The sequence below is a fragment of the Colobus angolensis genome, unplaced genomic scaffold (genome assembly GCF_000951035.1).
Source record: "Colobus angolensis palliatus isolate OR3802 unplaced genomic scaffold, Cang.pa_1.0 Scaffold78, whole genome shotgun sequence".
Taxonomy (NCBI): Eukaryota; Metazoa; Chordata; class Mammalia; order Primates; family Cercopithecidae; genus Colobus; species Colobus angolensis.
The window spans coordinates 749,145-775,344 of record NW_012121598.1 but is presented as its reverse complement, the minus strand read 5'-3'; the positions used below and the strand labels follow the sequence as shown (position 1 = coordinate 775,344).

The window sequence follows — 26,200 nt, the reverse complement described above, 5'->3', positions numbered from 1 at the left end:
GAAGAAGCAAAAGCAGAAACCCCTGATAAACCCATCAGATCTCATGAGACTCACTATCACGAGAATAGCATGGGAGAGACCAGCCCCCATGATTCAATTATCTCACCCTGAGTCCCTCCCATAACACGTGGGAATTCTGGGAGATACAATTCAAGTTAATATTTGGATGTGGACACAGACAAACCATATTACAGCATCATACTTGTGTTTTATGCCTTGCTTTTAACAGACATCCCCAACACCTCCCAAACATGCTGTTTTCCTCACAGCTAATCTGCTTATCAAATAATAACCAAAACTGCCATGGAGTTTCCTCATCTGTGTCATTGAAGGTCAAGTTGTTGTTGTTGTTGTTGTTGTTTTCAGACAAGAAGCACTAATGTATATGGAGGTTCTATCTCAATCAGCATTTTCGGTTGCAAGAAAGAAACCAGCTCTGGATGCCTTAAGTAGAAAAGGGACATTAGGCTGGGCGCGGTGGCTCACGCCTGTAATCCCAGCACTTTGGGAGACCGAGACGGGTGGATCATGAGGTCAGGAGATCAAAACTAGCCTGGCCAAGATGGTGAAACTCCGTCTCCACTAAAAATACAAAAATTAGCCAGGCATGGTGGCAGGTGCCTATAATCCCAGCTGCTCAGGAGGCTGAGGCAGAGAATTGCTTGAACCCTGAGGTGGAGTTTTCGGTGAGCCGAAATCACGCCACTGCACTCCAGACTGGGCAACAGAGCGAGACTCCGTCTCAAAAAAAAGAAAAAAAGGGGGGACATTAAAAGGCTCTCAAGGATTCACAGAACCATCAAAATGATGGGTAATGATGGGAGGAGAAGTGCACAGGAATGAGGACAGCTCTGGAGAATCAAAAAGCAGAATGTACACCTTGTTTTAGCAGAAACAGCCTGGCTACCCACAGGATGCTCCCATGTCATCACAAATTACTCTAGAATGATTGACACAAATATAAAGAGAGTGAAAGTGAAAGTTCTCAGTGGGAGTTTCCAGTTGACCAACTGTATGTCAAAGGCCAGCATTGTAGCTGTCAGAGCAGGGAGAGAATGTACTTGGCCCTCTTACTTCTGCCAGAACTATTATGATGGGTATTCCTTCAAAAAATGGAAAGGGGGATTGAATACTGGCAGCAGCGGATTGGGGGAGAAAGCTGTCTACTATAGGCTCCACAAATATAAGATCTTCTTATCATATACTGTTTTCTACATATATAAACAAAGTGGTATAATAGTGAAAATTGGCTGGGCACAGTGGCTCATGCCTGTAATCCCAGCATTTTGGGAGGACAAGGTAGGCAGATCACTTGAGGCCAGGAGTTCAAGACCAGCCTGAGCAACATGATGAAACCCCACTCTACTAAAAATACAAAAAAGAAAAAGAAAAAATTGCCAGGTGTGCTGGCACACGCCTGTAATCCCAGCTACTCAGGAGGCTGAGACATGAGAATCGCTTGAATCTGGGAGGCACAGGTTGCAGCAAGCCAAGATCATGCCACTGCACTCCAGCCTGGGCAACAGAGCTAGACCTTGTCTCAATAATAATAATAATAATAATAATACTCAGTCCTAGTGCCACAAAAGGTTCTGCTAAATACATGTATTATTAGAGTACTGGAGAGCAGGGAGGGGTGTGGTTCTGGCAAGCTTAGACTCCACCCAGAAAGGTCTCCTAGGATATAAGAAAAGTACTGGATCTAAAATCAACTCTTTCTCAGAAATCTAGTCTCAAATTGGGTTTGGGGCAATTCTTTACACCTAAATTTTGTCGTTGTTAAAATGGAGATAAGGCCAAACGTGGTGGCTCATGCCTGTAATCCCAGTACTTTGTGAGGCCAAGGCTGGTGTATCACTTGACCTCAGGAGTTTGAGACCAGCCTGGGCAACAAAATGAGACCCTGTCTCTACAAAAAATGCAAAAATTAGCTAGGTATGGTGGCACGTGCCTGTGGTTCCAGCTAATCGCGAGGTTGAGGTGGGAGGCTGGCTTAAGTCCAGGAGGCAGAGGTTGCAGTGAGCCGAGATCACACCACTGCACTCTAGCCTATCTCAAAAAAAAAAAAGGAGATAAAATCTTTTCTCCTGCTTCAAGAACTACCTGGAAGATATGCTAAAAGAATAAACATTGTGTCTCTTGGGCCATAGACAACCTCAGAGCATGTGGGAATGTGGAGACCAAAAGCTATCTTTGTGTTTGCACATCATCACTCTAAAAGAGAATATATTAATTTGTCTCAGTTAGCTGCAGTAATAAAGTGCATATTTTGACCGGGCACAGTAGCCCATGCCTGTAATCCTAGCACTTTGGGAGGCCGAGGCAGGAGGATCACCTAAGCCCAGGAGTTCAAGATTACCCTGGGCAACATGGCAAGACCTCATCTCTACAAAAGTTATAAGAATTATTTTTGAAAATATTAGCCCAAGGCCAGATTTAGTAGTTCACACTTGTAATTCCAGCATTTTGGGAGGCCAAGGCAGGCAGATCACGTGAGATCAGGAGTTTGAGACCAGCCTGGCCAACATGGAGAAACCCCATCTCTACTAAAAATACAAAAATTAGTCGGGCATGGAGGCACACTCCTATAGTCCCAGCTACTCGGGAGGCTGAGGCGGGAGAATCACTAGAACCCAGGAGGTGGAGGCTGCAACAAGCCAAGACCGCGCCACTGCACTCCAGCCTGGGTAACAAAGTGAGACTCTGTCTCCAAAAAATAAATAAATAAATAAAATTAGCTAGGTTTGGTGGCACATGCCTATGGTCCCAGCTACTTCAGAGGCTGAAGTGGGAGAAGTGCTTGAGCCCAGGAGGTCAAGACTACAGTGAGCCATGATGGTACCATTGCACTGCAACCTAGTTGACTAAGCAAGATCTCATCTCAAAAAAATTGTATGTTCCAGGAACAGCTTACATACAGCTTGTGGGAGCCAGGTTGGGCAAAAAGCACACTGTTGCAATATTGAGGATGTGTGCTCTGCTTGCTGATTGCTGCTTCTGATTATAAAGATGCAGACAAAGAGGCAGGTGACCATGTTGTTGCACCTGCCCCCCATTGTTGCAACCTCCTTTCCCTCAAGCTGAAGTGACTTTCAAGTGATTTAAAGATCCAGTACCCCTTCCTCACCTCTTCATTTTTCTTTTTTCTCTCTTTTAAAAAACAGACATTAAAGACTAAGACACTCAAGAGCAACTGTATATATGGCGAAAATTAGAAAGTGACTGTGTATTCCCAAAGAAATGCACAGATTTAGGAAAGATCTGAGAAGACCTTAAGCTGACACCTTAGCTGATCTTTGCACAGAGACAGCCGACAACAATAAAAAAATAAAAACAATAACAATAAACAACAAATTCTGGGAAAGGGGAAAAATCTGATTTCCAGAGTTACCACATTATTAGATTTAAATGTTCACTTTTCAACAAAAATCACAAGGCATACAAAAAGAATAGAAAAGTATGGCCCATTTGAAGGAAAAACTAAATCAATATGAACTGTTCCTGAAAAAGACTTGATGGCAGACCTACTAGACAAACACTTTAACATAATTATTATAAAGATGCTCAAAGAACAAAAGGAAGATGTGGAGAAAATCAAGATATCAATGTATGAACAAAATGAAAATATCAAAAAACAGATAGACGATCTAAGCCACGCACAGTGGTACATGCCTGCAGTCTCAGCCACTCAGAATGCAGGGGGATCACTTGAGACCAGCCTGGGCAACATAGCAAGACCCTGTTGAAAGAGAGAGAGAGAGAAGAAAAGAGAGACAGAAAAGGAAAGAGAGAGACAAAGAAAGAGCAACTCTAAAAATAATCCAAAAGAAATTTTGAAGATCAAAATTACAATAACTGGACCAGGCACAGTGGCTCATGCCAGCACTTTGGGAGGCCAAGCCAGGCAGATCACTCAAGGCCAGAAGTTCAAGACCAGCCTGGCCAACATGGCAAAACCCCATATCTACTAAAAATACAAAAATTAGCCAGCTGTGGCACCTGTAATCCCAGCTACTTAGGAGGCTGAGGCACAAGAATCATTTAAACCCAGGAGGCAGAGGTTGCAGTGAGTTGAGATCATTCCACTGCACTCCAGCCTCCCACTACCGAGACAGACTCTGTCTCAAGAAAAAAAAAAAGCACAATAACTGAAATGAAAATTCACTAGAGGGATTCAAAGGCAGATTTGAGCAAGCAAAAGAATCAGTTAACTTGAAGATAATAGAACTTGAAGACAATAGAAATTATTAAGTCTGAGGAACAGAAATAAAAATTACTGAAGGAAAGTGAACAGAGCCTACCTAAGACATCTGTGGGACACCATCAAGCAGATCAACATATACATTGTGGGAGTTACAGAGAAGAGAAAGAGAAAGGAACAGAAATAATATTTGAATACATAGTGGCTGAAAACTTTCCAAATGTGATAAAATATATAAATACAAACATACAAAAGCTCAACTCCAAGAAAGATGAACTCAAAGAGACCATACTAGACATATTATAACTAAAATTTTGAAAAACAAAGATCAAAAGATAATCTTGAAAGCAGCAAGAAAGAATCAATTTGTCTCATACAAGGGATCCTTAATAAGATTATCAGATTTCTCATCAGGAACTTTGGAGGCCAGAGAGCAATGGACCGATATATTCAAAGTGCTAAAATAGAAAAAAAAACTGTCAATCAAGAATTGTATACTAGCAGATCTGTCCCTTAAAAGTGAGAGAGGAATTAAACTATTTCCAGACAAACAAAAAAAATGAGAGAATTTGTAACCACTAGATCTCCCCTGTAAGAAATTCTCGAAGAAGTTCTTCAGAGTGAAATTAAACAACATTAGACAGTAACTCAAAGTTGTATGAAGAAATAAAGATCTCAATAAAGGTAAACACATGGCCAATAATAAAGGCTAGTATTATTTTAACAGTCTTAATTTCACTATTTTTTTCTACATGATTTAAGAGATGAACACATTTTTAAAATTATTAACCTAAAAGATAGTGCTATAGTTTGGATGATCTTCCTCTCCAAATCTCATAATAAAAGTTGATCTCCACCAGGTGCAGTAGCTCATGCCTGTAATCCCAGCACTTTGGGAGGCCAAGGCAGGCAGATCAAGTGAGGTCAGGAGTTCAAGACCATCCTGGTCAACATGGAGAAAACCCATCTCTACTAAAATACAAAAATTGACCAGGTGTGGTGGTACACACCTGTGGTCCCAGCTACTCAGGAGGCTGAGGCAGGAGAATTGCTTGAATCCAGGAGGCAGAGGTTGCAGTGAGCCAAGATCATGCCACTGCACTCCAGCCTGGGCGAATGAGTAAGACTCCATCTCAAAAAAATAAAAAAGTTAATCTCCAATGTTGGAGGCAGAGCCTGGGGCCTAATGGGAGGTGTCTGAGTCATGGGGCAGATCCCTCATGTATAGATTAATGTCCCTCTTAGCCTTCTTTGTTTCCTCTCAACTACCCTTTATTTTTCTCCCTTTTTTTTTTATTATACTTTAAGTTCTAGGGTACATGTGCACAATGTGTAGGTTTGTTACATAGGTATACATGTGCCATGTTAGTTTGTTGCACCCATCAACTCATCATGTACATTAGGTATTTCTCCTAATGCTATCTTTCCCCCAGCCACTAACCCCTTGACAGGCCCCAGTTCTGCTATTACCCGCCCTGTGTCCAAGTGTTCTCATTGTTCAATTCCCACCTATAAGTGAGAACATATGGTGTTTGGTTTTCTGTCCTTGTGACAGTTTGCTTAGAATGATGGTTTCCAGCTTCATCCATGTACCTGCAAAGGACATGAACTCATCCTTTTTTATTACTGCATAGTATTCCATGGTGTATATGTGCCACATTTTCTTAATCCAGTCTGTCATTGATGGACATTTGGGTTGGTTTCAAGTTTTTGCTATTGTGAACAGTGCCACAATAAACATACATGTGCATGTGTCTTTATAGTAGCATGATTTATAATCCTTTGGGTATACACGCAGTAATGGGATCACTGGGTCAAATGGCATTTCTAGTTCTAGATCCTTGAGGAATTGCCACACTGTCTTCCACAATGGTTGAACTAATTTACACTCCCACCAAAAGTGTAAAATTGTTCCTATTTCTCCATGTCCTCTCCAGCATCTGTTGTTTCCTGACTTTTTAATTCTAACTGGTGTGAGATAGTATCTCATTGTGGTTTTGATTTGCATTTCTTTGATGACCAGTGATAATGAGAATTTTTTCATGTGTCCGTTGGCTGCATAAATGTCTTCTTTTCAGAAGAGTCTGTTCATATCCTTTGCCCACTTTTTGATGGGGTTGTTTGTTTTTTTCTTGCAAATTTGTTTAAGTTCTTTGTAGATTCTGGATATTAGCCCTTTGTCAGATGAGTAAATTGCAAAAATTTTCTCCTACTCTGTAGGTTGCCTGTTCACTCTGTTGGTTGTTTCTTTTGCCATGCAGAAGCTCTTTAGTTTAATTAGATCCCATTTGTCAATTTTGGCTTTTGTTGCTATTGCTTTTGGTGTTTTAGTCATGAAGTCTTTGACCATGCCTATGTCCTGAATGGTATTGCCTAAATTTTCTTCTAGGGTTTTTATGGTTTTAGATCTAACACTTAGGTCTTTAATCCATCTTGAATTAATTTTTGTATGTGTAAGGAAGGGATCCAGTTTCAGCTTTCTACCTATGGCTAGCCAGTTTTCCCAGCACCATTTATTAAATAGGGAATCCTTTCCCCATTGCTTGTTTTTGTCAGGTTTGTCAAAGATCAGATGGTTGTAGATGTGTGGTGTTAATTCTGAGGCCTCTATTCTGTTCCATTGGTCTATATATCTGTTTTGGTACCAGTACCATGCTGTTTTGGTTACTGTAGCCTTGTAGTATAGTTTGAAGTCAGGTAGCATGATGCCTCCAGCTTTGTTCTTTTTGCTTAGGATTATCTTGGCAATGCGGGCTACATTTTGGTTTCACATGAACTTCAAAGTAGTTTTTCCAATTCTGTGAAGAAAGTCATTGCTAGCTTGATGGGGATAGCATTGAATCTATAGATTACCTTGGGCAGTATGGGCATTTTCATGATATTGATTCTTCCTATCCGTGAGCATGGAATGTTCTTCCATTTGTTTGTGTCCTCTTTTATTTTGTTGAGCAGCGGTTTGTAGTTCTCCTTGAAGAGGTCCCTTGTAAGTTGGATTCCTAGGTATTTTATTCTCTTTGTAGCAATTATGAATAGGAGTTCACTCATGATTTGGCTCTCTGTTTGTCTATTATTGGTGTAAAGGAATGCTTGTGATTTTTGCACATTAATTTTGTATCCTGAGACTTTCCTAAAGTTGCTTATCAGCTTAAGGAGATTTGGGGCTGAGACAATGGGGTTTTCTAAACATATAATCATGTCATCTGCAAACAGGGACAATTTGACTTCCTCTTTTCCTAATTGAATACACTTTATTTCTATCTCTTGCCTGATTGCCCTGGCCAGAACTTCCAATACTATGTTGAATAGGAGTGGTGAGAGAGGGCATCCTTGTCTGGTGCCAGTTTTCAAAGGGAATGCTTCCAATCTTTGCCCATTCAATATGATATTGACGGTGTGTTTGTCATAAATAGCTTATTATTTTGAGATACATTCCATCAATACCTAGTTTATTGAGAGATTTTAGCATGAAGGGCTGTTGAATTTTGTCGAAGGCTTTTCTGCATCTACTTTTCTCCCTCTTTCTTACTCCCATTCTCTTTTCTCTCAATAATTTCTCACCTTTTTCTTTTTCCTTTTTCTTTTTTTTCTTTAAGATGGAGTTTCACTCTTGTTGCCCAGGCTGGAGTGCAATGGCCTGATCTCGGCTCACTGCAACCTCCAACTCCTGGGTTCAAGTGATTCTCCTGTCTCAGCCTCCCAAGTAGCTGCGACTATATGCATGTGCCACTACGCCTGGCTAATTTTGTATTTTTAGTAGAGACAGGGGTTCTCCATGTTAGTCAGAGTGGTCTTGAACTCCCTTCATGATACGTCTGCCTCAGCCTCCCAAAGTGGTGGGATTACAGACGTGAGCCACCGCGCCCAGCTGATTTCTCACCGTTTTCTTCCAAATGTCTGTTCCTCTCCCGGGAACCTTACTGCAATCCCATGCCCAAAATACAATCAGCCTTGTTAGTCAGGGGAGAAGATATGGTAAAAATGGGATACAAATTAAGTTTAATTTCTGTGTGACCTGCACTGTACATTTGAAATCAAGTCATTTTATGGGTAAGCAGTATCTAACTGAGATCCAGGAAATAAGCGTAAATTGCTTTATTGTTGGGAAAAAGAGATTTTATGTTGGAGGGTTTGTTACATACAAGTGTGATAAGATAGCAGAATTAAGGCTCTGTGTTAATCCATGTACTCTGAGAAGCAGGCATCAAGACAAAGCTAAACATGCAAGGATTTTTAAGGAAATTCTTGGGGGGAAAATGAGAGGGAGATGGTTGAGATATCCATCAGCCTACAATGCAAGTCTGACCTCAGAAGAAAAAGACAGGGATGAAAGGTTGAGTGGAAGTTTCGTATACAGCTGTGTACTCTAAGGAAGGCTCAGCAAAACTGTCAGAGCCAGTCCTAGAGAAATCTCCTATTTTTCAGGCCGAACCAGCTTAATGAGAATGTGATCTGTACAGTCACACAGGGCCCATACTTGGCTTAATGCTCTGCTGTTGCCATTTTAAATTTTTTCATCATATTTGACAAGGGGCCTGCATTTTCATTTTGCACTAGGTCCTGCAAATTATGTAGCCATCTCTGTTCTCAGGAATGGGTCTGCCTAGTATCCTTGCTGAGCTGTCATTAGGCTAGGAGTAGCCCATGGGAAGCATCCTCAGTACAAATGTAGCAGTACACTTCAGAGCAAAGTAACCAGGGCCCAGAAACTGAGGTTCCCTGTAGCTGGAGGTCTGTGAGGCATGTTCTAATGGCCACTACAGTCCACCCCTTGAGCCGTATAGATGTACTTCTCCACAAAGGTGCAAGGAGCAGCTCCTCCGTAGTCCTCATGGGCCTTCCTTCCTAAGGGGCAACCGAGCAGAGGGGGTTGGTTGGATGAATTACAGTCCCAAGATCACCACAGTTGATCCCAGGACCACTATTAGTACTTACCTTCTTCCTCTTCCATTATTCATTCTAAATCACCTTCACCCTCAGTTATTGCCTTGGCCGGTCTTGGTGGCTTACCTGGTGGTGTAACCCAAACCCTTATTCCTGAGGGGTCTGAACTCATGATAATCATACTCTTTTAAGGCTGACATTGCCACATCTGTCTATTCACAGTTATAATGGGGCTAGGGAGTACAGGAGGTACCCAAATGAATCACCTGAGTTCCACACATATTCCTCCTTACCCCATCTTGTAAATGAACTTACCTCCGCTCATGATCAGTTCATTGCTTTTGCTAGTATAACAGCTCCTCTCTTGCCCGCTGGTGCCTGAACACAAAAAGTACAAAGCGCCCTGTCAGCAGCCATAACTTATAGTTCAGTGGGACCTTTATTATGTCCCTGGCAAGAGTGTGTTCCCTTTGAGAATCAAGACCTCCAATCATGTGGAGCCTAGAGTTGCAGAAAAAGAAAGCAGAAAGTCCCCCAGTGGATCACAGGGGAATGGTAGTAAGTGGGTCACTGGAAATGACGATAAGTAGGGTCACTTCGCCTTCCACCCCTTAGTTTCCTGACCCTTGTATCCTTCCTACTAAGGACGTAGCACCATAGAGAGGTCACTGATTTAATAAATGCACCATGTCCTGAAAGATGGCACTTCATTCTTTCATATCCTTTCTCAGAGCTCCCATTCAGTTGTAACTTGAGAAGACCATCTCAACAATGTATAAGGCCAGTTGTTTCTGCGTGGTGCAGTTCATAACACAACCAGAGAATCCCATGGTCAGGACCCACTGCCACACCTTCTTCACTTCAAGTAGTTTCCCTAGTTGGATGCTCTGCTAAACAGGATTCCACGTCTATGGATCAAGCATTCCCTAAGCTTCCAGATAGAAGTGTTGGCTGAGGCTCTGTGGGCAGAAAAACCATACAACAATATTAATTTACAGTTTGCCTTAGAGTTATATTACCTATCCCACCTCCTATTATAAGATAGTCTGAGAGATCTGGACCTCTTAAACATCCAAGAAGATATCACATTGATCCATTACACCGAGATGACATCAATCTCATTAGACAGGACCAGCTGGAGGGGCAAGTATGCTGGAGGCCTTGATAAGATGCATGCATTTCAGAGGGTAGGAGATAAACCCTGTGAAGAGTCCAGAACAGGCCATTTCAGTAACATTTTTGGAGGTCCAGTGGTTGGAAGTATTCTGGAATAGCCTATTCTAAACTAAAAGGCAAATTGATGTATCTTCGAACCCTGTTTCAAAGAAAGAAAGCAGTGCCTTGTAGACCTTTTTGGGTTCTGGAGACAACATATTCCACCCCGGGGGGTGTATTTCTGGTCCATGTACTGGATGACATAGAAAGCTTCCAGCTTGAGTGGGGCTAGAACAAGGAAGGGTGCTGCAGCAGGTCCAAGCCATAGTGCATTCAGTTCTGCCAGCAGACCCCCATGGTGTTGGAGGTGTGAGTGGTGGGAAAAGATGCAGTATGACCACTGAGTGGATCTGCAGGCCTCCTGGGCCCATTATAAACTGGACTTTATCTAGCACACCATTTTTTAGCTGGTCCTCCTAAACCCTGTTCTAACAGCAGGGCCATGATGCTTCTTTGGGCCTTTCAGTATCAGTGCAACTCATACTCTTTGTCCAATAGTTTTTTTTTTGAGGGGGAGGGAGTCTCGCTCTGTCATCCAGGCTGGAGTACAGAGGTGCAATCTCGGCTCACTGCAACCTCCGCCTCTGGGGTTCAAGCGATTCTCCTGCCTCAGCCTCCCAAGTAGCTGGGACTACAGGCACATGCCACCACGCCCGGCTAATTTTTGTATTTTTAGTAGAGACAGGGTTTCACCATATTGGCCAGGCTGGTCTCAAACTCCTGACCTCAAGCGATCCAGCCTCAGCCTCCCAAAGTGCTGGGATTACAGGCGTGATCCACTGCACCCGGCCTGTCCAATTGTTTTTCAAATGTCTGATTATTTCCCCTTCAGTGTATAGTCACCCAAGAAAATGGCCATAGATCTCTCTGAGGAGACTAGGGGAATCATCACAGAATATGTTTGCCATCATGTTGCAGGGTTCTTCCTCCAACCACCTCTCCAGTCCATGGGTCCAGATCTAAAAATTAACTCAAGTCTGGGAACTGGGCAAGGGAGCCAGACTTTTTATTGAAATGACTGCCCTCAGCCTCTTGCTCCTCCAATTTGCTTTAAAAAAAAAAAAAAAAAAAATAGATCAGGGATCAGCATATGATGCCCAAACGATCAGCCATTGATGGCCCTAGTCGATCATCTATTTTTCATAATTAAAGGTTTGTTAAAACACAGGACACTCGTTTGCTTACACATCATCATGGTTGCTTTTGTGCTACAACAGCTGAGCTGAGCAGTTGCCACAAAGAGCATATGACTTGCAAAGTGTAAAATATTTAGCCCTTTACCTGAACAGTTTGTTGACCCCGTCACAGATGCTAAAAGCATCCTTGTTGACTGTCTGCCTATTTTGCTTCTAAGTTCAAAATAGATACTATGCTCCATTAACCATTTCCACAACCCCCTGCTGGTAAAGCCCAGTGATTGCCCCTCAAACCCTGCCTTTTGGTGGGTAAGGCAATTAAAGCCTCCTGGCTTCTGGCAGTTAAGTGCCACCTCCTGGCCCCATCATGCCCACAGATGCTGACAAGCTCAGATTGTAACCGCCACTCCTACCATCTTCCCAGCCTGCAGAACTTCTTAGCGATGTTGGTGCCCTTCTCATCAGTGTATTTTGATGGCTGGGAGAATGGTGTATCTTGTGTGCCTTCTCATGGGACATATTCTCTGGTGGGTCTTTTGGCCTTATATATTTTTTAATTTTAAAATAAATATAATATCTTATTACAAAAATAGAGATGGGGATTCACCATGTTGCCCAGGCTGGTCTCGAACTCCTGATGAGCTCAAGCAGTCCACTAGCCGCAGACTCTCAAAGTGCTGGGATTACAGGTGTAAGCCGCTGTGCCTGGCCCGATCTTATATAATATAGCCCTTTGAACACGTCCACTTCCTTCAGCCTCTTTATTCTTATCTGTACTATCTGCCTGAGTGAAGAAGAAAAGGAGGGTTGGGGAGAAGCATTAAACTACCCAGCAGAGCTTCAGGAAAGCTAATGGGGAGTCCGTCAACCAAAGTCAGAGAAGCCCCATGTCTTCCAGGAATGGGCCTGTCTTTGTATCCCTGCCAGCCTTAACTATTTGCTCAGAGCGGCCTGTGTAGGAAGCATGCCTGGGTGCAAATGCAGGTAGGTCTCAGAGTACAACACCGGAGCCCTTAGGCCATTTTGCTCCCTGTGGCTGGAGGTGTGTGAGGCACATTCTGCTGGCCACCACAGGAGCCAGAACAAAGCCCAGGATGGGTGTGACACAGCCTGATTTAAATGCCAGTCTGCATCTTTAATAACAGGTCTGACTTGTAAAGTAGCACAAGCTGCTGCTCAGGATGGCACTGCTTTCAGGAGTGTCTTTTGAGTCAGTAGAATAAGAGGGCTCCCAGGCAGACTGCGTAGGGACAAAGTGATCTGTGTGTGCCTCACTTCCTCTCTCCCTGCTATTATACTTGTAATCCAAACAGGAAAGAAGTACTTGCCCTGACTCAGAAGCAGTCTGTTCTCTGTTCCTCCATTCTGAGAGGGTGAATTTACAGATCTTAGGATTCCTCACTTGAGGCCTAGGCTGTGAGGTGGTTAAAGGCCAAAAACAACCCACCTGCAATGAGTGCATTTGCCTGGAAGCTGCAACTGCAGCAAGAGCCATTGATGTCGCAGTACGTTAATGCCAGTAAGAGTCTTAGGGATCACCTCCTGTCTGTACATTTATCTCTAAGGGAAACTAACTTTCTCCAGTGATAAAAATTTGGCTTCTAGTACTAGCTATGCTCTTTCTTCAAAGCGATAAAGGTGCAAAATAGATGGAGCCGAGTGGTAGGCTACAGACCCAGAAATGCAGGCCCAGGAAGGCAGCATCAAAGGTAGATTTCTGCAGATGGTGGTGGGGATGAAATGTCTCAAAATAGCCCTGCCTTAACAGGAACGTCCTAACCATCCTGGAGTTGTTCATTTCTCCTAGCAGCTTTGCCTTCCTTCTATCAGCAGCATTGTTATCTCAAGGAGACGCTCCTGAGCCAAATCTCACCCAGTTCCAGTCTCACTGTTGCTCATTTCTATCCCTAGAGGTGTGGAGTTTTAGTGGCTGTCTAGAATTAAAGCAACCTTGCAGGAAAATAACAGTTCTGTGTATCCTCACCACTAGGCTCTCTCCTAACAGAGAAACTCATGCCTCCTTCACTTTTCTTCTTCCAATATCATCAGACTGGATAAAGAAAAACAGCAGATAGATTGGTGTGGCCCCATAATTCCCCATTATGGATATAGTTTTATCAAGATATTTAAAGTAAAACTCCTAAGGTCAATTTCTATCTCTACTCCTAAGGTCTCCAACTTAAGAAAATTCACCTTTTTCCAGAAATCAAATCCCAGTCCCACCACTTATACCCATGTGATCCTGGGAAATTATCAGATGCAACGTGTCTCAGCTTTCTCATCTGTAAAATGGTTATAACAATAGTTACCTCCTAAGGCTGCTGTTAGGAGATAACATGTATAAAGCAACTGGAATATAATAGCTGCTCAACAGAGCTGGGGCTCTGCATTTTAGGTTTGAGAAGGAGCTGATGTAGATCTGGTATTAGAAATCCAGCCAAATATGAGAATAAGAAAAGAAATTGGACAAAATAAGGGAAACACCCAGCAACGAAATAAGGGAAACATTCAGGTGTGTGGCCGAGAGCAAGATTACATCTCTGTGCTGGTCATTGATATCTTTGTCCTTGAATTCCTGGATTAGCAGACATGGAAATATATAAACTGCTAAGTAGGATCCTTATTATTAAATTAAATAATGTACATTAAAACATTTTGAAAAATATAACTTACTAGAATAACCTAAAAGACAGTGATATGCTTATAGTTGCAATAAACAGAGATGTGTTAGGGACAGGAGGACAGTATGGTAAAAATGTTTGTGAAAATGTGGAAAACAAGAACCTTAGCCTAGGAATCAAATCCCATGGGAACCCAAGAAAAGTCTAGCGCTGAAGTCTCACAGAGCCCGTACAGGCAAATTGGCTCAGGATCCAAGGCATTTTGAGGGAGCTGATTACTTTGTCCCCTTTCAGAAGCAGAAGTTCATCGATCCCCTACTCATCTCCACTTAATACTCATCCAGTCTCTGTCAGTATCTGTGTGCCCTCTCACTTGTTTAATTACTAAAGGGCTGACTCTCTGACGATTCTAGTGCATATTCCCAAGACAGTAATTGACTAAGCCATTGAGATTCCCTGCAGTCTCCATCTAGGCAGAGTTTCTCCGGCCAGACCAGTTAATCACTGACTAGCCCATGGGTTGGCTACTCCTGGGCCAGGTATCCACCCCATATCCAATCAGCTAAGGCCTGACATCATAGGCTCAGATGAATAAAAGCATGGAAATACATGGGATCCCAAAGATCCCAGCAAGATCTTTGGACCAGAATGTTTTGCTTAAATGATATGATTCTGAGCATGACTGTTAATAGATGACAGATGAATTGATCATTAATTGATCAAAACCTCAAGCCTAACATCAAACTAGAAGACTCAAAAAGTTAGAAAATATCTTAAATCCTATAAAATGTTTCAGATAGATTGCTTTCAAGCATCTCACTGTTTAAACAAAGCTCAGACAATACAGAAAATCCTAACTTGCCTAAAAAGCTATAAAAAGGCTTAGGCCAGCCAGGAGCAGTGGCTCCGACCTGTAATCCCAGCACTTTGGGAGGCTGAGGCCGGTGGATCACTTGAGGCCAGGAATTCGAGACCAGCCTGGCCAACATGGCAAAACCCCATCTCTACTAAAAATACAAAAAATTAGCTGGGGGTGGTGGTGGGTGCCTGTAGTCCCAGCTGCTTTGCAGGCTGAGGCACAAGAGTTGCTTGAACCCGGGAGACAGAGGTTGCAGTGAGCCAAGATTGCGCCACTGCATTCTAGTGTGGGCAACAGAGCGAGACTGTCTCAAAAAAGAAAAAAGGCCTAGGCCAGCTGAACTTCATCAGACGGATTGAGACAATACTAAAATTTGTAGAACTAGGGGAACAATACCACAAGATGGCAGCATTACCCCTTTTGTACCTTGTCCTGTTAAAAAGTCTGAAGCCGGATTATCTGTTGAGCCTACTCTCGATCTGCCCACCTCTTTCCTGAAGCTATTTTTAAGAGACCTGAGCAGCCCCTAGTTGATGGAGAAGATATAAATCTAAACAGATATGGCATCTATTTTTGTGTCCTCCAGTTCACTCATTATCTCTGAGCTCATTTTATTTCTAAAATCTCAGGACCTGTTATCATTATTTTTTAGTCTAACTAAATACATAATGAGGCATGGAAGCAGTGACTTATATTATCCAAGGATTACAAGCTCCTTAGCAATGTCTGAATTGCAGAAATTCAATTTTTTAATTGTAATATTCTTTATTTGGCATTTATATAATCGTTTTTCATTATAGCTTTTTAAAAATCTATGTATATCTCTTTCCTACAAGATTCAATTCAAGCCCAAAATACATACCGAAAACCAACTATGAATGTTAATTTTATGTGGGAACTTGGATAGGCCATGGCCCACTATCTGGCCAACTATCAGTCTAGATGTTGCTGTGAAAGTATTTTTTTTTTTTTTTTTTTTGAGACAGAGTCTCGCTCTGTCGCCCAGGCTGGAGTGCAGTGGCCGGATCTCAGCTCACTGCAAGCTCCGCCTCCCGGGTTTACGCCATTCTCCTGCCTCAGCCTCCCACGTAGCTGGGACTACAGGTGCCCGCCACCTCGCCCGGCTAGTTTTTTGGGTTTTTTTTTTTGTTTTTTTTTTTGTATTTTTTAGTAGAGACGGGGTTTCACTGTGTTAGCCAGGATGGTTTCGATCTCCTGACCTCGTGATCCGCCCATCTCGGCCTCCCAAAGTGCTGGGATTACAAGCTTGAGCCACCGCCGCGCCTGGCCGAAAGTATTTTTAAATGAGATTAAATTTAATTCAGTAGACTTAGAGTGAAGAAGATTGTCCCCCATAATAGTGGGGGCCTCATCCAAACAGTTGTAGGCTTTAAGAGAAAAAGACTGAGATCCCCAGGGAAAAGGAAATTCTGCCTCCAGACCGCCTTTGGACTCAAACTACAACATCGACTCCTCCCTGGGTTTTCAGCTGTTGGCTTGCCCTACAAATTTCAGACTTGCCAGCCCTCACAATAAACTACAGATAGACCAGGCAGCGCACCATGGAATACAAAGATCATTAAGAAATATCTTGGGCTGCGTGCCTGTAATCCCAGCTACTCAGGAGGCTGAGGCAGGAGAATCGCTTGAACCCAGGAGGCAGAGGTTACGGTGAGCCAAGATTGAGCCACTGCACTCCAGCGTGGCGACAGAGCAAGACTCCATCTCCAAAAAAAAAAGAAAAAGAAAAAGAAAAAGAAGTATCTTTGATCTCATGTTAGGAAAACTCCGTACTGGAACCAATAATGGCCTCCATAAGCGGAGGGCAAGCTCAGACCAAAGAAAGAAGCAGACCACTCCAGGTTGGTAGGTAGCCAAAAATCTATTCAAGGGAAACTTACATAGTAGGCAGTCTTGGGCAGCAGCAAGACAAGGTACATCTCAGGACTTGCAATATACACCTTACCTTTTATACCACGAAAATGAAAGTGCGCAGGAAGTCTCTGATGACATGTTAAGCCATCTGGTTGCTTTCTTAATCTATTTACTCTAGTTACCTTCTATCTATTTACCTCCTACTTACAGGGATTGTTTGGGTTCCCTACAATCAACCTTCCTAAGCATGCTGGGCAGAGGGTGGGACTGCAGGGGAATGGGGTTGGGGGAGGTTCCAGGCAGCAGCAGTTCACTGCTTCCTACAACTCACTTCAGTCATACCCAGAACACATCTGAAAAACACATGAACACATAACTAATACTGTAAGTGTTAAGGTAATGTGTTATGAAAGTACTGTGGGAACACAGAAAAATAAATTCTTTGGGTGGCAGTGAGAAAAACCATAGAGAGGTGCCATTTGACTTGCAAAGAATAAACAGGTGTCCAACAGGCAGACATTATAGGCAGTGAGAACTCCGATGAGCAAAAATAGATGTGCAAAAGGTGGCAAAATAAATAGTCCCCCATGTAGATATGTGACTTCAGGTACTAAGATATAATATCCAACATTTGAGCTCTTACTATTTTGTTAATAAGGGCTTTTATATAGATATCATGAAACTTTACATCCTTATCAAGCTACAAGCTCTTAGTATCCTAACTTCACAGCTTTAGAAACTTAGGCACACAGAATTTAAGCAATTTGTCTGATGTCCCAAATCAAGCAGGAACACGAATCAAAGCAGTCTGACTTTATTTATTTATTTATGTAGAGACAGAGTCATGTTCTATCACCAGGCTGGAGTGCAGTGGTGGGATCATGGCTCACTGCCCCGACCTCCTGGGTTCAAGTGATCCACCCACCTCAGCCTCCCAAGTAGCTGGGACTACAGGAGTGTAGACACCTGTCTAATTTTCTTTTCTTCTTTTTCTTCTTTTTTTTTTTTTTTTTTTTTTGGTAGAGATGGGGTTTCACTATGTTGCCCAGGCTGGTCTCAAACTCCTGAGCTCAAGTGATCCTCCTGCTTCAGCTTCCAAAAGTGCTGGGATTATAGGTGTGAGTCATCATGCTCGGTTTCAATCTGACTTGAGTTCATAATCCTAACCACTATATTACTAAGGCAACTACATGCTTTAAAATTTTAAATTTTATAATCAAAGAGAAGGCTAGGAACCTTCAGGTTTATAGACATATTTTTGTTTCTTAGTATTCCCTTGTCTTTTTTTTTTTTTTGAGATGGAGTCTCACCCTGTCACACAGGCTGGAGTGCAATGGGACGATCTTGGCTCACTGCAACCTCCTCCTCCCAGGTTCAAGCGATTCTCCTGCCTCAGCCTCCCAAGTAGCTGGGATTACAGGCATGCACCACCACGCCTGGCTAATGTTTTGTATCTTTAGTAGAGATGGGGTTTCACCATGTTGGCCAGGCTGGTCTCGAACTCCTGACCTTATGATCCACCCGCTTCGGCCTCCCAAAGTGCTGTGTTTACAGGCATGAGCCACTGCGCCAAGCCTGTATTCCCTTGTACTGTTTAACTGTCTCTTCTAACGGACAAATAAAAGTCAGACCAAAAATAAGAGTGAAAATCATTCTCAGAGTGATTTTCAGCCCATCCTTATCAGGATGTGAACGCTGTAGGCTTCCTAGAGCTCATGAGGAATATATTTATGGTCTAAACCAGGATGAACAGCTACAAACTTTTCCTCCATTTACAACAAAGTGACAGTAGGGGGCGACTTTTTGTTACTTTTAACCAAAAATAGGTGGCTTCTGTTTATTGTCGGTTACATGCCTGCAAGCCTCCCTTATTCAGGGTACCTACATGAAGCATAAATTACCTTGACCTTCCACGTTGGTCTAGGCCTGTTCTTTTCTCTTTCTCAATCACCACCCCCATCCCATCCCAAATTTTACCCACCTTCTCTTTGATTGCCCTTCTTTTACATTGTGTTTTTTTGGAATTTTTGCTTTAAGTGCTTTTCAAATTGCAGTCATTAGAACTCTCTCTTGATTACTCACTTCATTCTCTTACAGGTTTTGAAAATAAACCTAGTCTCACTCAAATGCTAACCTGAAGACTAAATAGCATTTGACCTCATACATACAAACTGAGCTAAAACAGTAGGAATAAACTTGCAATCCCAGCACTTTGGGAGGCCGAGGCAGGCAGATCACAAGATCAGGAGATCAAGACCACCCCGGCTAACACGGTGAAACCCGTCTCTACTAAAAATACAACAAATTAGCCAGGTGTGGTGGTGGGCGCCTGTAGTTCCAGCTACTAGGGAGGCTGAGGCAGGAGAATGGTGTGAACCCGGGAGGTGGAGCTTGTAGTTAGCTGAGATCACACCACTGCACTCCAGCCTGGGTGACAGAGCAAGACTCCGTCTCGAAAAACAAAACAACAACAACAGGAGGAATCAACTAGCAACAGAACAAATCTTAAATATCTGATTAATCTGAACGAACCTATATAGGAACTATCTTCATCAAAATAAATATTTAGAAACGAAGTAACTTTTTAAATATGTGCACAATGAGGTTTGGAGGTTTAATGATCAAGAATCACTGCTTTGTAGGAAATTTATAGATTCATCATATGAATCTGATGAAATCTGTAGACCCAATCCTGGGAAACACACATACACAAAATTCTGTGATACAATTATAAGGGTTTGTGTCCCCTCCAAAAGCCATTCACAGAAGTTCCTCCCTCAGAGATCCAAAAACTCCAAGGTTAAAAAAAGTAAAAATCTGGATGAAGGGGTCCTAGCACACCACAATCATACCTATTATGTCCTATAATGGAGGGCCTGTCACGGCCATGAAGGGGAAGAACCGTGTGGCTATCGCCGCAGACAGATGCTTCAGGATCCAGGCCCAGATGGTGACCACAGACTTCCAGAAGATGTTGTTCATGGTTGACTGGCCATACACTGGTCTACCCGGGCTTGCCACAGATGTCCAGACAGTTGCCCAGTGCCTCAAGTTCCAGCTGAACCTGTATGAGTTGAAGAAAGGTTGGCAGACCAAATCTTATACTGTCATGAGCATAATGGCCAACCTCTTGTATGAGAAACAGTTTGGCCCCTACTATACTGAGCCAGTCATTTCTGGGTTGGACCCAAAGAGCTTTAAGCCCTTCATTTGCTCTCTCAATCTCATCGGCTGCCCCGTGGCAACTGATGACTTTGTGGTCAGTGGCACCTGCGCCAAACAAATGTACAGAATGTACGAGTCCCTCTGGGAGCCCAGCATGGATCCAGAACCCCTGTTTGGAAGCATCTCGGCCAGGCACAGTGGCTCACCCCTGTAATCCCAGCACTTCGGGAGGCCGAGGCGGGCAGATCACGAGATCAGGAGATCGAGGCCATAGTGAAACCCCGTCTCTACTAACAATACAAAAAATTAGCCGGGCACAGTGCTGGGTGCCTGTAGTCCCAGCTACTTGGGAGGCTGAGGCAGGAGAATGGTGTGAACCCGGGAGGCAGAGCTTGCAGTGAGGGATCGTGTCACTGCACTCCAGCCTGGGCAACAAAGTGAAACTCCCTCTCAAAAAAAAAAAAAAGCATCTCTCAAGTCATGCTGAATGCAGTTGACCGGGTTGCAGTGTCAGGCATGGAGTTGTTGTCCACATCATTGAAAAGGACAAAATCGCCACCAGGATTGAAGGCCTGAATGGACTAACCCTGTTCCCAGACCCCACTTTACCTACCAAACTACTAATAGTAGGTATTATTTTTGTTCTCAAAGTGAAAAACTTTATGAAATTGGTTTGACTAGAATCTTTTCACACTATTTTTTTTTGCGGGGGTAGAGGATGGAGTCTTGCTCTCACTGTCACCCAGGCTAGAGGGCAGTGGCATGATCTCAGCTCACTGCAACCTCCACCTCCTGGGTTCAAGCGATTCTCCTACCTCAGCCTCCCAAGTAGCTGGGATTAGAAGCACACCACCACACCCTGCTGATTTTTGTATTTTTAGCAGAGACAAGGTTTCACCATGTTGGCCAGGCTGCAGGCTGGTCTCGAGCTCCTGACCTCAAGTGATCCAACCGCCTCCCAAAGTGTTAGGATTACAGGCATGAGCCACTGTGCCCAGTCTCTATCCTTTTTTTTTTTTTTTTTTTTTTTTTTTGATACAGCATCTCACTCTGTCACCCAGGCTGGAGTGCAGTGGCACAATCTTGGCTCACTGCAACCTCTGCCTCCCATTTCAAGTGATTCTCCTGCCTCAGCCTCTTGAGTAGTAGCTGGGATTACAGGCATGCACCACAACACCTGGCTAATTTTTGTAATTTTTGTAGAGACAGGGTTTTGCCATGTTGGCTGGGCTTGTCTCGAACTCCTGGCCTCAAGTGATCCGCCTGCCTTACCCTTCCAATGCTGCGCCTCCCCTTTTTATCACCTTTCTAAAAGAAATTTCATGAGTGGACCCATAATTGTGTGACACAATAGATGGAGAACATTAAAGAAAGATAACAGGTGAGAAGAGAAGATAGTAGAATGTTTGAAATAATGTACATTAAGGGGAGTATATAGTGCTATGCACAGAAGGATGCTTGATAAATGATATCAGATAATTCAGAGACTTTTTTTATTAAATGTGTAAAAAGCAGTTCTCATGTTACAAGCTCAAAATCAGACAAATGTATGAGGGTATATAATTGGTATATTTATAAACTGTATCACCCAAAAATTCAATGAGGACACAATCTACATTACATTCAACATTTGCATATTTACATGATATATACTGCAAAGTAAATGCAAAATGAACTCCCATCATTTTAGTTCAGAACACAGGTGATATAATTTCAAAACAAAGGCAATTTTTTCAACAAAAAACAGAAGTCTCCCAAGTACCAATTCACTATTTTGGGGAAAAATACAAGACTAATTATGTTAGTTTGTATTTTATGGATACAATGGAATGACTAATCCATTCCAGTTTAGTCAGTAAGATACATTGTTTGTTTGTTTGTTTTGTTTTTAGAAACAGGGTCTCTCTCCCTCATCCGGGCTGAAGTTCAGTGGTGCGATCAGAGTTCACTGCAGCCTTGAACTCCTGGGCTGAAAGAAGCTTCCCACCTCAGCCTCCCAAAGCACTGGGATTACAGGTGTGAGCCATCGCACTCAGTCTAGTAAGATATGTTTTTGTTACTGAAATACAGCCAAAGTTTTGGATTTTATTTTATTTATTTTTTTTTTTTTGAGACGGAGTCTTGCTCTGTGGCCCAGGCTGGACTGCAGTGGCCGGATCTCGGCTCACTGCAAGCTCCGCCTCCCGGGTTCACACCATTCTCCTGCCTCAGCCTCCCGAGTAGCTGGGACTACAGGCGCCCGCCACCTCACCTGGCTAGTTTTTTTTTGTATTTTTTAGTAGAGGCAGGGTTTCACCGTGTTAGCCAGGGTGGTCTCGATCTCCTGACCTCGTGATCCGCCCGTCTTGGCCTCCCAAAGTGCTGGGATTACAGGCTTGAGCCACCGCGCCCGGCCAAGTTTTGGATTTTAATCACCAAAATAACAGTACTTCTGGTTTACAATTGACTTTAAAATAGAGGATACTAATATATATTCATTTTCACTTTTTAAAAATCTTCAAAACTTAAATACAATTCTGAAAGTATTTGTGCCTTGCCATTTGTTCAATAAATATGATTTGTTTTTAAACACGTCACAAAAGTTCAATTAACTAACCAGAATTCTGTATCTATTGCCTGTCTACTGCGGTTCAGTCTTAAGTCTGACTATATCAAAAGCAGCAGCTCAGAATTTATTTCATAAAATTAATCCCAGGAGTTACTGGGTAGCTTTTAAAGTATCTCATTGCTTGTAACACAACTCACTAGATAGATAGTCTATACTAGTGACTCCTGACATCAAAATTATCTGGGGAGCTTTTTAAAAAATACATGGGATCCACATCATAACTACACTAAGAATTGAGAATGTCTGCATTTTTTTTAACGTTCCCAGGTGATAATGCCATGCAGCCTAGTGTAGGAAACCCCGACCTACCACTAAGCCTGTGGTTCTCAACTTTTCAGGTGCACTGGAATCACTGAGGGAAACTTTAAACACAAAAAGCAAAGCAAAACACAGAAAACAGATGTGCTTCAGTAGATGGAGAGTTGTGTGCAGGAACCAGCATTTTAAACAGCACGCAGTTGGTCCCACATGACTCAGAAACACTGTACCACCTTTGTCAGATATCGTATTATAATGAGTACGTTCAGCAGTTTAGGTGATACTGTCCGCAAGCCCCAGTGAATCCTGCCCTAGGCAGTTTTAGCAAGTGTTTGAGGGCAACACTCAGCCTTTTCAAATAAAATATATTTATATTCTTAAATATTAGGTCAAAGTCAACTGACTTCTGAGGCCATCATCCAATAAAGAAGGCAAATGCTCTTTCCAACAATTTAAACCTTTAAACAAACCAGTTCTTAGCCTTCAACTTAAACCTAATGCTTTCTCCATCATTAGTCTGACATATGTGATCAGAGGTAGTGATTCCATCTTACCAAAAATGTATTGTGCATTATAAAAGATACACATTCATACATCTTCACAGGCTCTGTACAGTCCCTATGTAATGGAGATTGGAGACCAGTTGGATATTAAATAATACTGTGAAACAGTAAACAACACACTCTTGATTTTAAACAATGAAACCTCATATTTCCCTCAAACAATAAGTTGTTACATACAATATACAAAAAAAAATTCTAGATAACACTAAAGGCATCATGCTGCCTCTTTTGTGAAGTTATTTACTAATTTTTCACCATCCCTGTAATTATCTATAAAGTCAGTAGTTGGTGTACATCATTCCACTTCAAGAAATTTTCTGGTTTTTTTTTTTTTTTTAGACGGAGTCTTGCCCTGTCGCCAAGGCCGGAGTGCAGTGGCACCATCTTGGCTCACTGCAACCTCTGCCTCCCGGGTTCAAGCGATTCTCCTGCCTCAGCCTCCTAAGTAGCTGGGAGTACAGGTGCCTGCCACCACACCCAGCCAATTTTTGTATTTCTCGTAGAGACGGGGTTTCACCATGTGGGCCAGGATGGTCTCAATCTTTTGACCTCGTGATCCGCCCACCTTGGCCTCCCAAAGTGCTGGAATCACAAGCGTGAGCCACCACGCCTGGCCTCACTTTAAGAATTTTTTTTTTTTTTTGAGACAGAGTCTCGCTCTGTGGCCCAGGCTGGAGTGCAGTGGCCCGATCTCAGCTCACTGCAAGCTCCGCCTCCCAGGTTTACGCCATTCTCCTGCCTCAGCCTCCTGAGTAGCTGGGACTACAGGCGCCCACCACCTCGCCCGGCTAGTTTTTTGTATTTTTTAGTAGAGACGGGGTTTCACCATGTTAGTTAGCCAGGATGGTCTCGATCTCCTGACCTCATGATCCACCCGTCTCGGCCTCCCAAAGTGCTGGGGTTACAGGCTTGAGCCACGCCCGGCCAAGAATTTTTTACAAGCACAGAAACTATATCTCAGTATATGGTAACTGTTATTATAATACTATATTGTGTTATAAATATACAAGCTCCTTTGAGTGTGTGATAGCTCCACCACCTCCACCAAGCTTTAGGAATAGATATAATCTACTTTGAACCCAAAAGCTACAGAAAGCAGTGACAACAACGCTAAGAAGCAAAGAGAGTATATGGTTAGTAGAATCTATCTGGCATCTTGCTCATCTGAACTACACCTAAAGTGCTGTTATTTCTCGTGCATGCACTTCTCCATTATGTTCTTCACAAAGGCGCATCTCTTCTCCATAAGCCACCATGGCCAGTCCACAAACCAAACTATTTTTAATGTTCAACAGAAAAGAAAGGTAGCAACAAGTTCCTTATTTTTGTTAATTCCTTGTTTCTTATAATAAGGAGTATCACTTCCTCTCACCAAAAAGCTATAGAGCTTCTGATGAAATTCAACTGTTCAAAAGGCTCACTCACTTCTTTTCCAGGGGTAGATGTGATTAAACAGCTGGCATTTCTTCTTAATTAAGCAATGAAAAGGCAATTACTAAAAAATCAGCATTGTATTACCAGAAAGGCAAGTCATTTCATAAAATAAGAACTGAAGAGTTTTAAATCTGTATTCATCAAGAAGCTAAAAAATTCATACTAATTTTTAACCACTTAGAGTTTTGACTCACAATAATCAAACCATTTTCCGGTTTATAAATAATTCAAGATCAAAATAATAAATTTTAAAATTAAACAAAATTTGAAAAACTTACATATAAATATCAAAAACCAAGCAACATGACGTCTGCTACTTGGAAAAAAGGCATGGAGACACAGTAATACTGGAATAAGGATTTCAACATATGACATAATGGCATAAGGCACTACCTCAACTTCAGTCTACATTAAGTCATCATAATCCAAATATGGGACAGGAGAAGAAAACACACAAACAGAACTTTTCACGTCCTTTTGGCTGGTCTGGCAGTTAACTGCTTTTCTCTTTCAAACTCCTTCTCTCTTTGCTGCTCCCTTTCCAACTCTTCTTTTTGCCTCTTCTGCTGCAGTTTAAGCGCTCTTTTCTGTGTTTAAAAAAATTAAAAACCAAGAGAGCAATCTGGGGTTACAGGTATGGTCTAATTTGAAAATAATAGTGCTCTGCTTTGAGGCAATTCATTCACACTAATAAATTTCATCTTGGACATTTAAATTTGGGATAATTTAAGGTCCTTTTGATTCAAAAACTATTTGTTGCTCTAAGCTGTTATTAAATGAGAACTGTAGTGCATATCCAGAGAATCTAAGCCTATCAACCCAGCTATTAGTAAAAAGCTCAGTGTGTAGTTCAAAAACAAAATGACATTTTTTAGGCTGCATGCGGCGGCTCATGTCTGTAATCCTGGAACTTAGGGAGGTCGAGGCCAGAGGGCTCTTGAGCTCAGGAGTTTAAGACCAGCCTCAGCAACATACTGAGACCCTGTCTCTAATATTTCATAAACAATGACATTTTTTAAAAGAAAACAATGTACCATGAATTAATTATGCTATTGTAAATGAGGGTATAAAAGTCAAAATAAGAATACTGGCTGGACACAGTGGCTCACGCCTATAATCCCAGCACTTTGGGAGGCCAAGGCGGGCGTTACCACCTGAGGTCAGGAGTTTGAGAACAGCCTGGCCAACGTGATGAAACCACGTCTCTACTAAAAATACAAAAATTAGGTGGGTGTGGTGGCGGGCACCTGTAATCCCAGCTGCTTGGGGGACTGAGGCAGAAGAATCACTTGAACCCGGGAGGCAGAGGTTGCAGTGAGCCGAGATCGCACCATTGCACTCCGGCCTGGGCGGCAAGAGTAAAATTCCGTCTCAAAAAAAAAAA

The 26,200-nt window shown here is 42.5% G+C and overlaps 1 protein-coding gene and 1 pseudogene across 1 annotated transcript in view; one reads left to right on the top strand and one right to left on the bottom strand.

Moving 5' to 3' along the window:
• The first annotated feature begins 19,645 nt into the window (after window positions 1-19,645).
• On the top strand, window positions 19,646-23,122 carry LOC105502248 (annotated as a pseudogene).
• Window positions 23,123-24,025: 903 nt separating this feature from the next.
• BLOC1S6 (biogenesis of lysosomal organelles complex-1, subunit 6, pallidin) overlaps window positions 24,026-26,200 on the bottom strand; it is a 17,877-nt gene continuing 15,702 nt past the window's right edge. Inside the window, exon 5 of the mRNA XM_011928544.1 lies at window positions 24,026-25,403. Within this exon, the coding sequence (XP_011783934.1) occupies window positions 25,284-25,403 (120 nt within the window). The 3' untranslated portion in view covers window positions 24,026-25,283. The remainder of the gene's footprint in view (window positions 25,404-26,200) is intronic.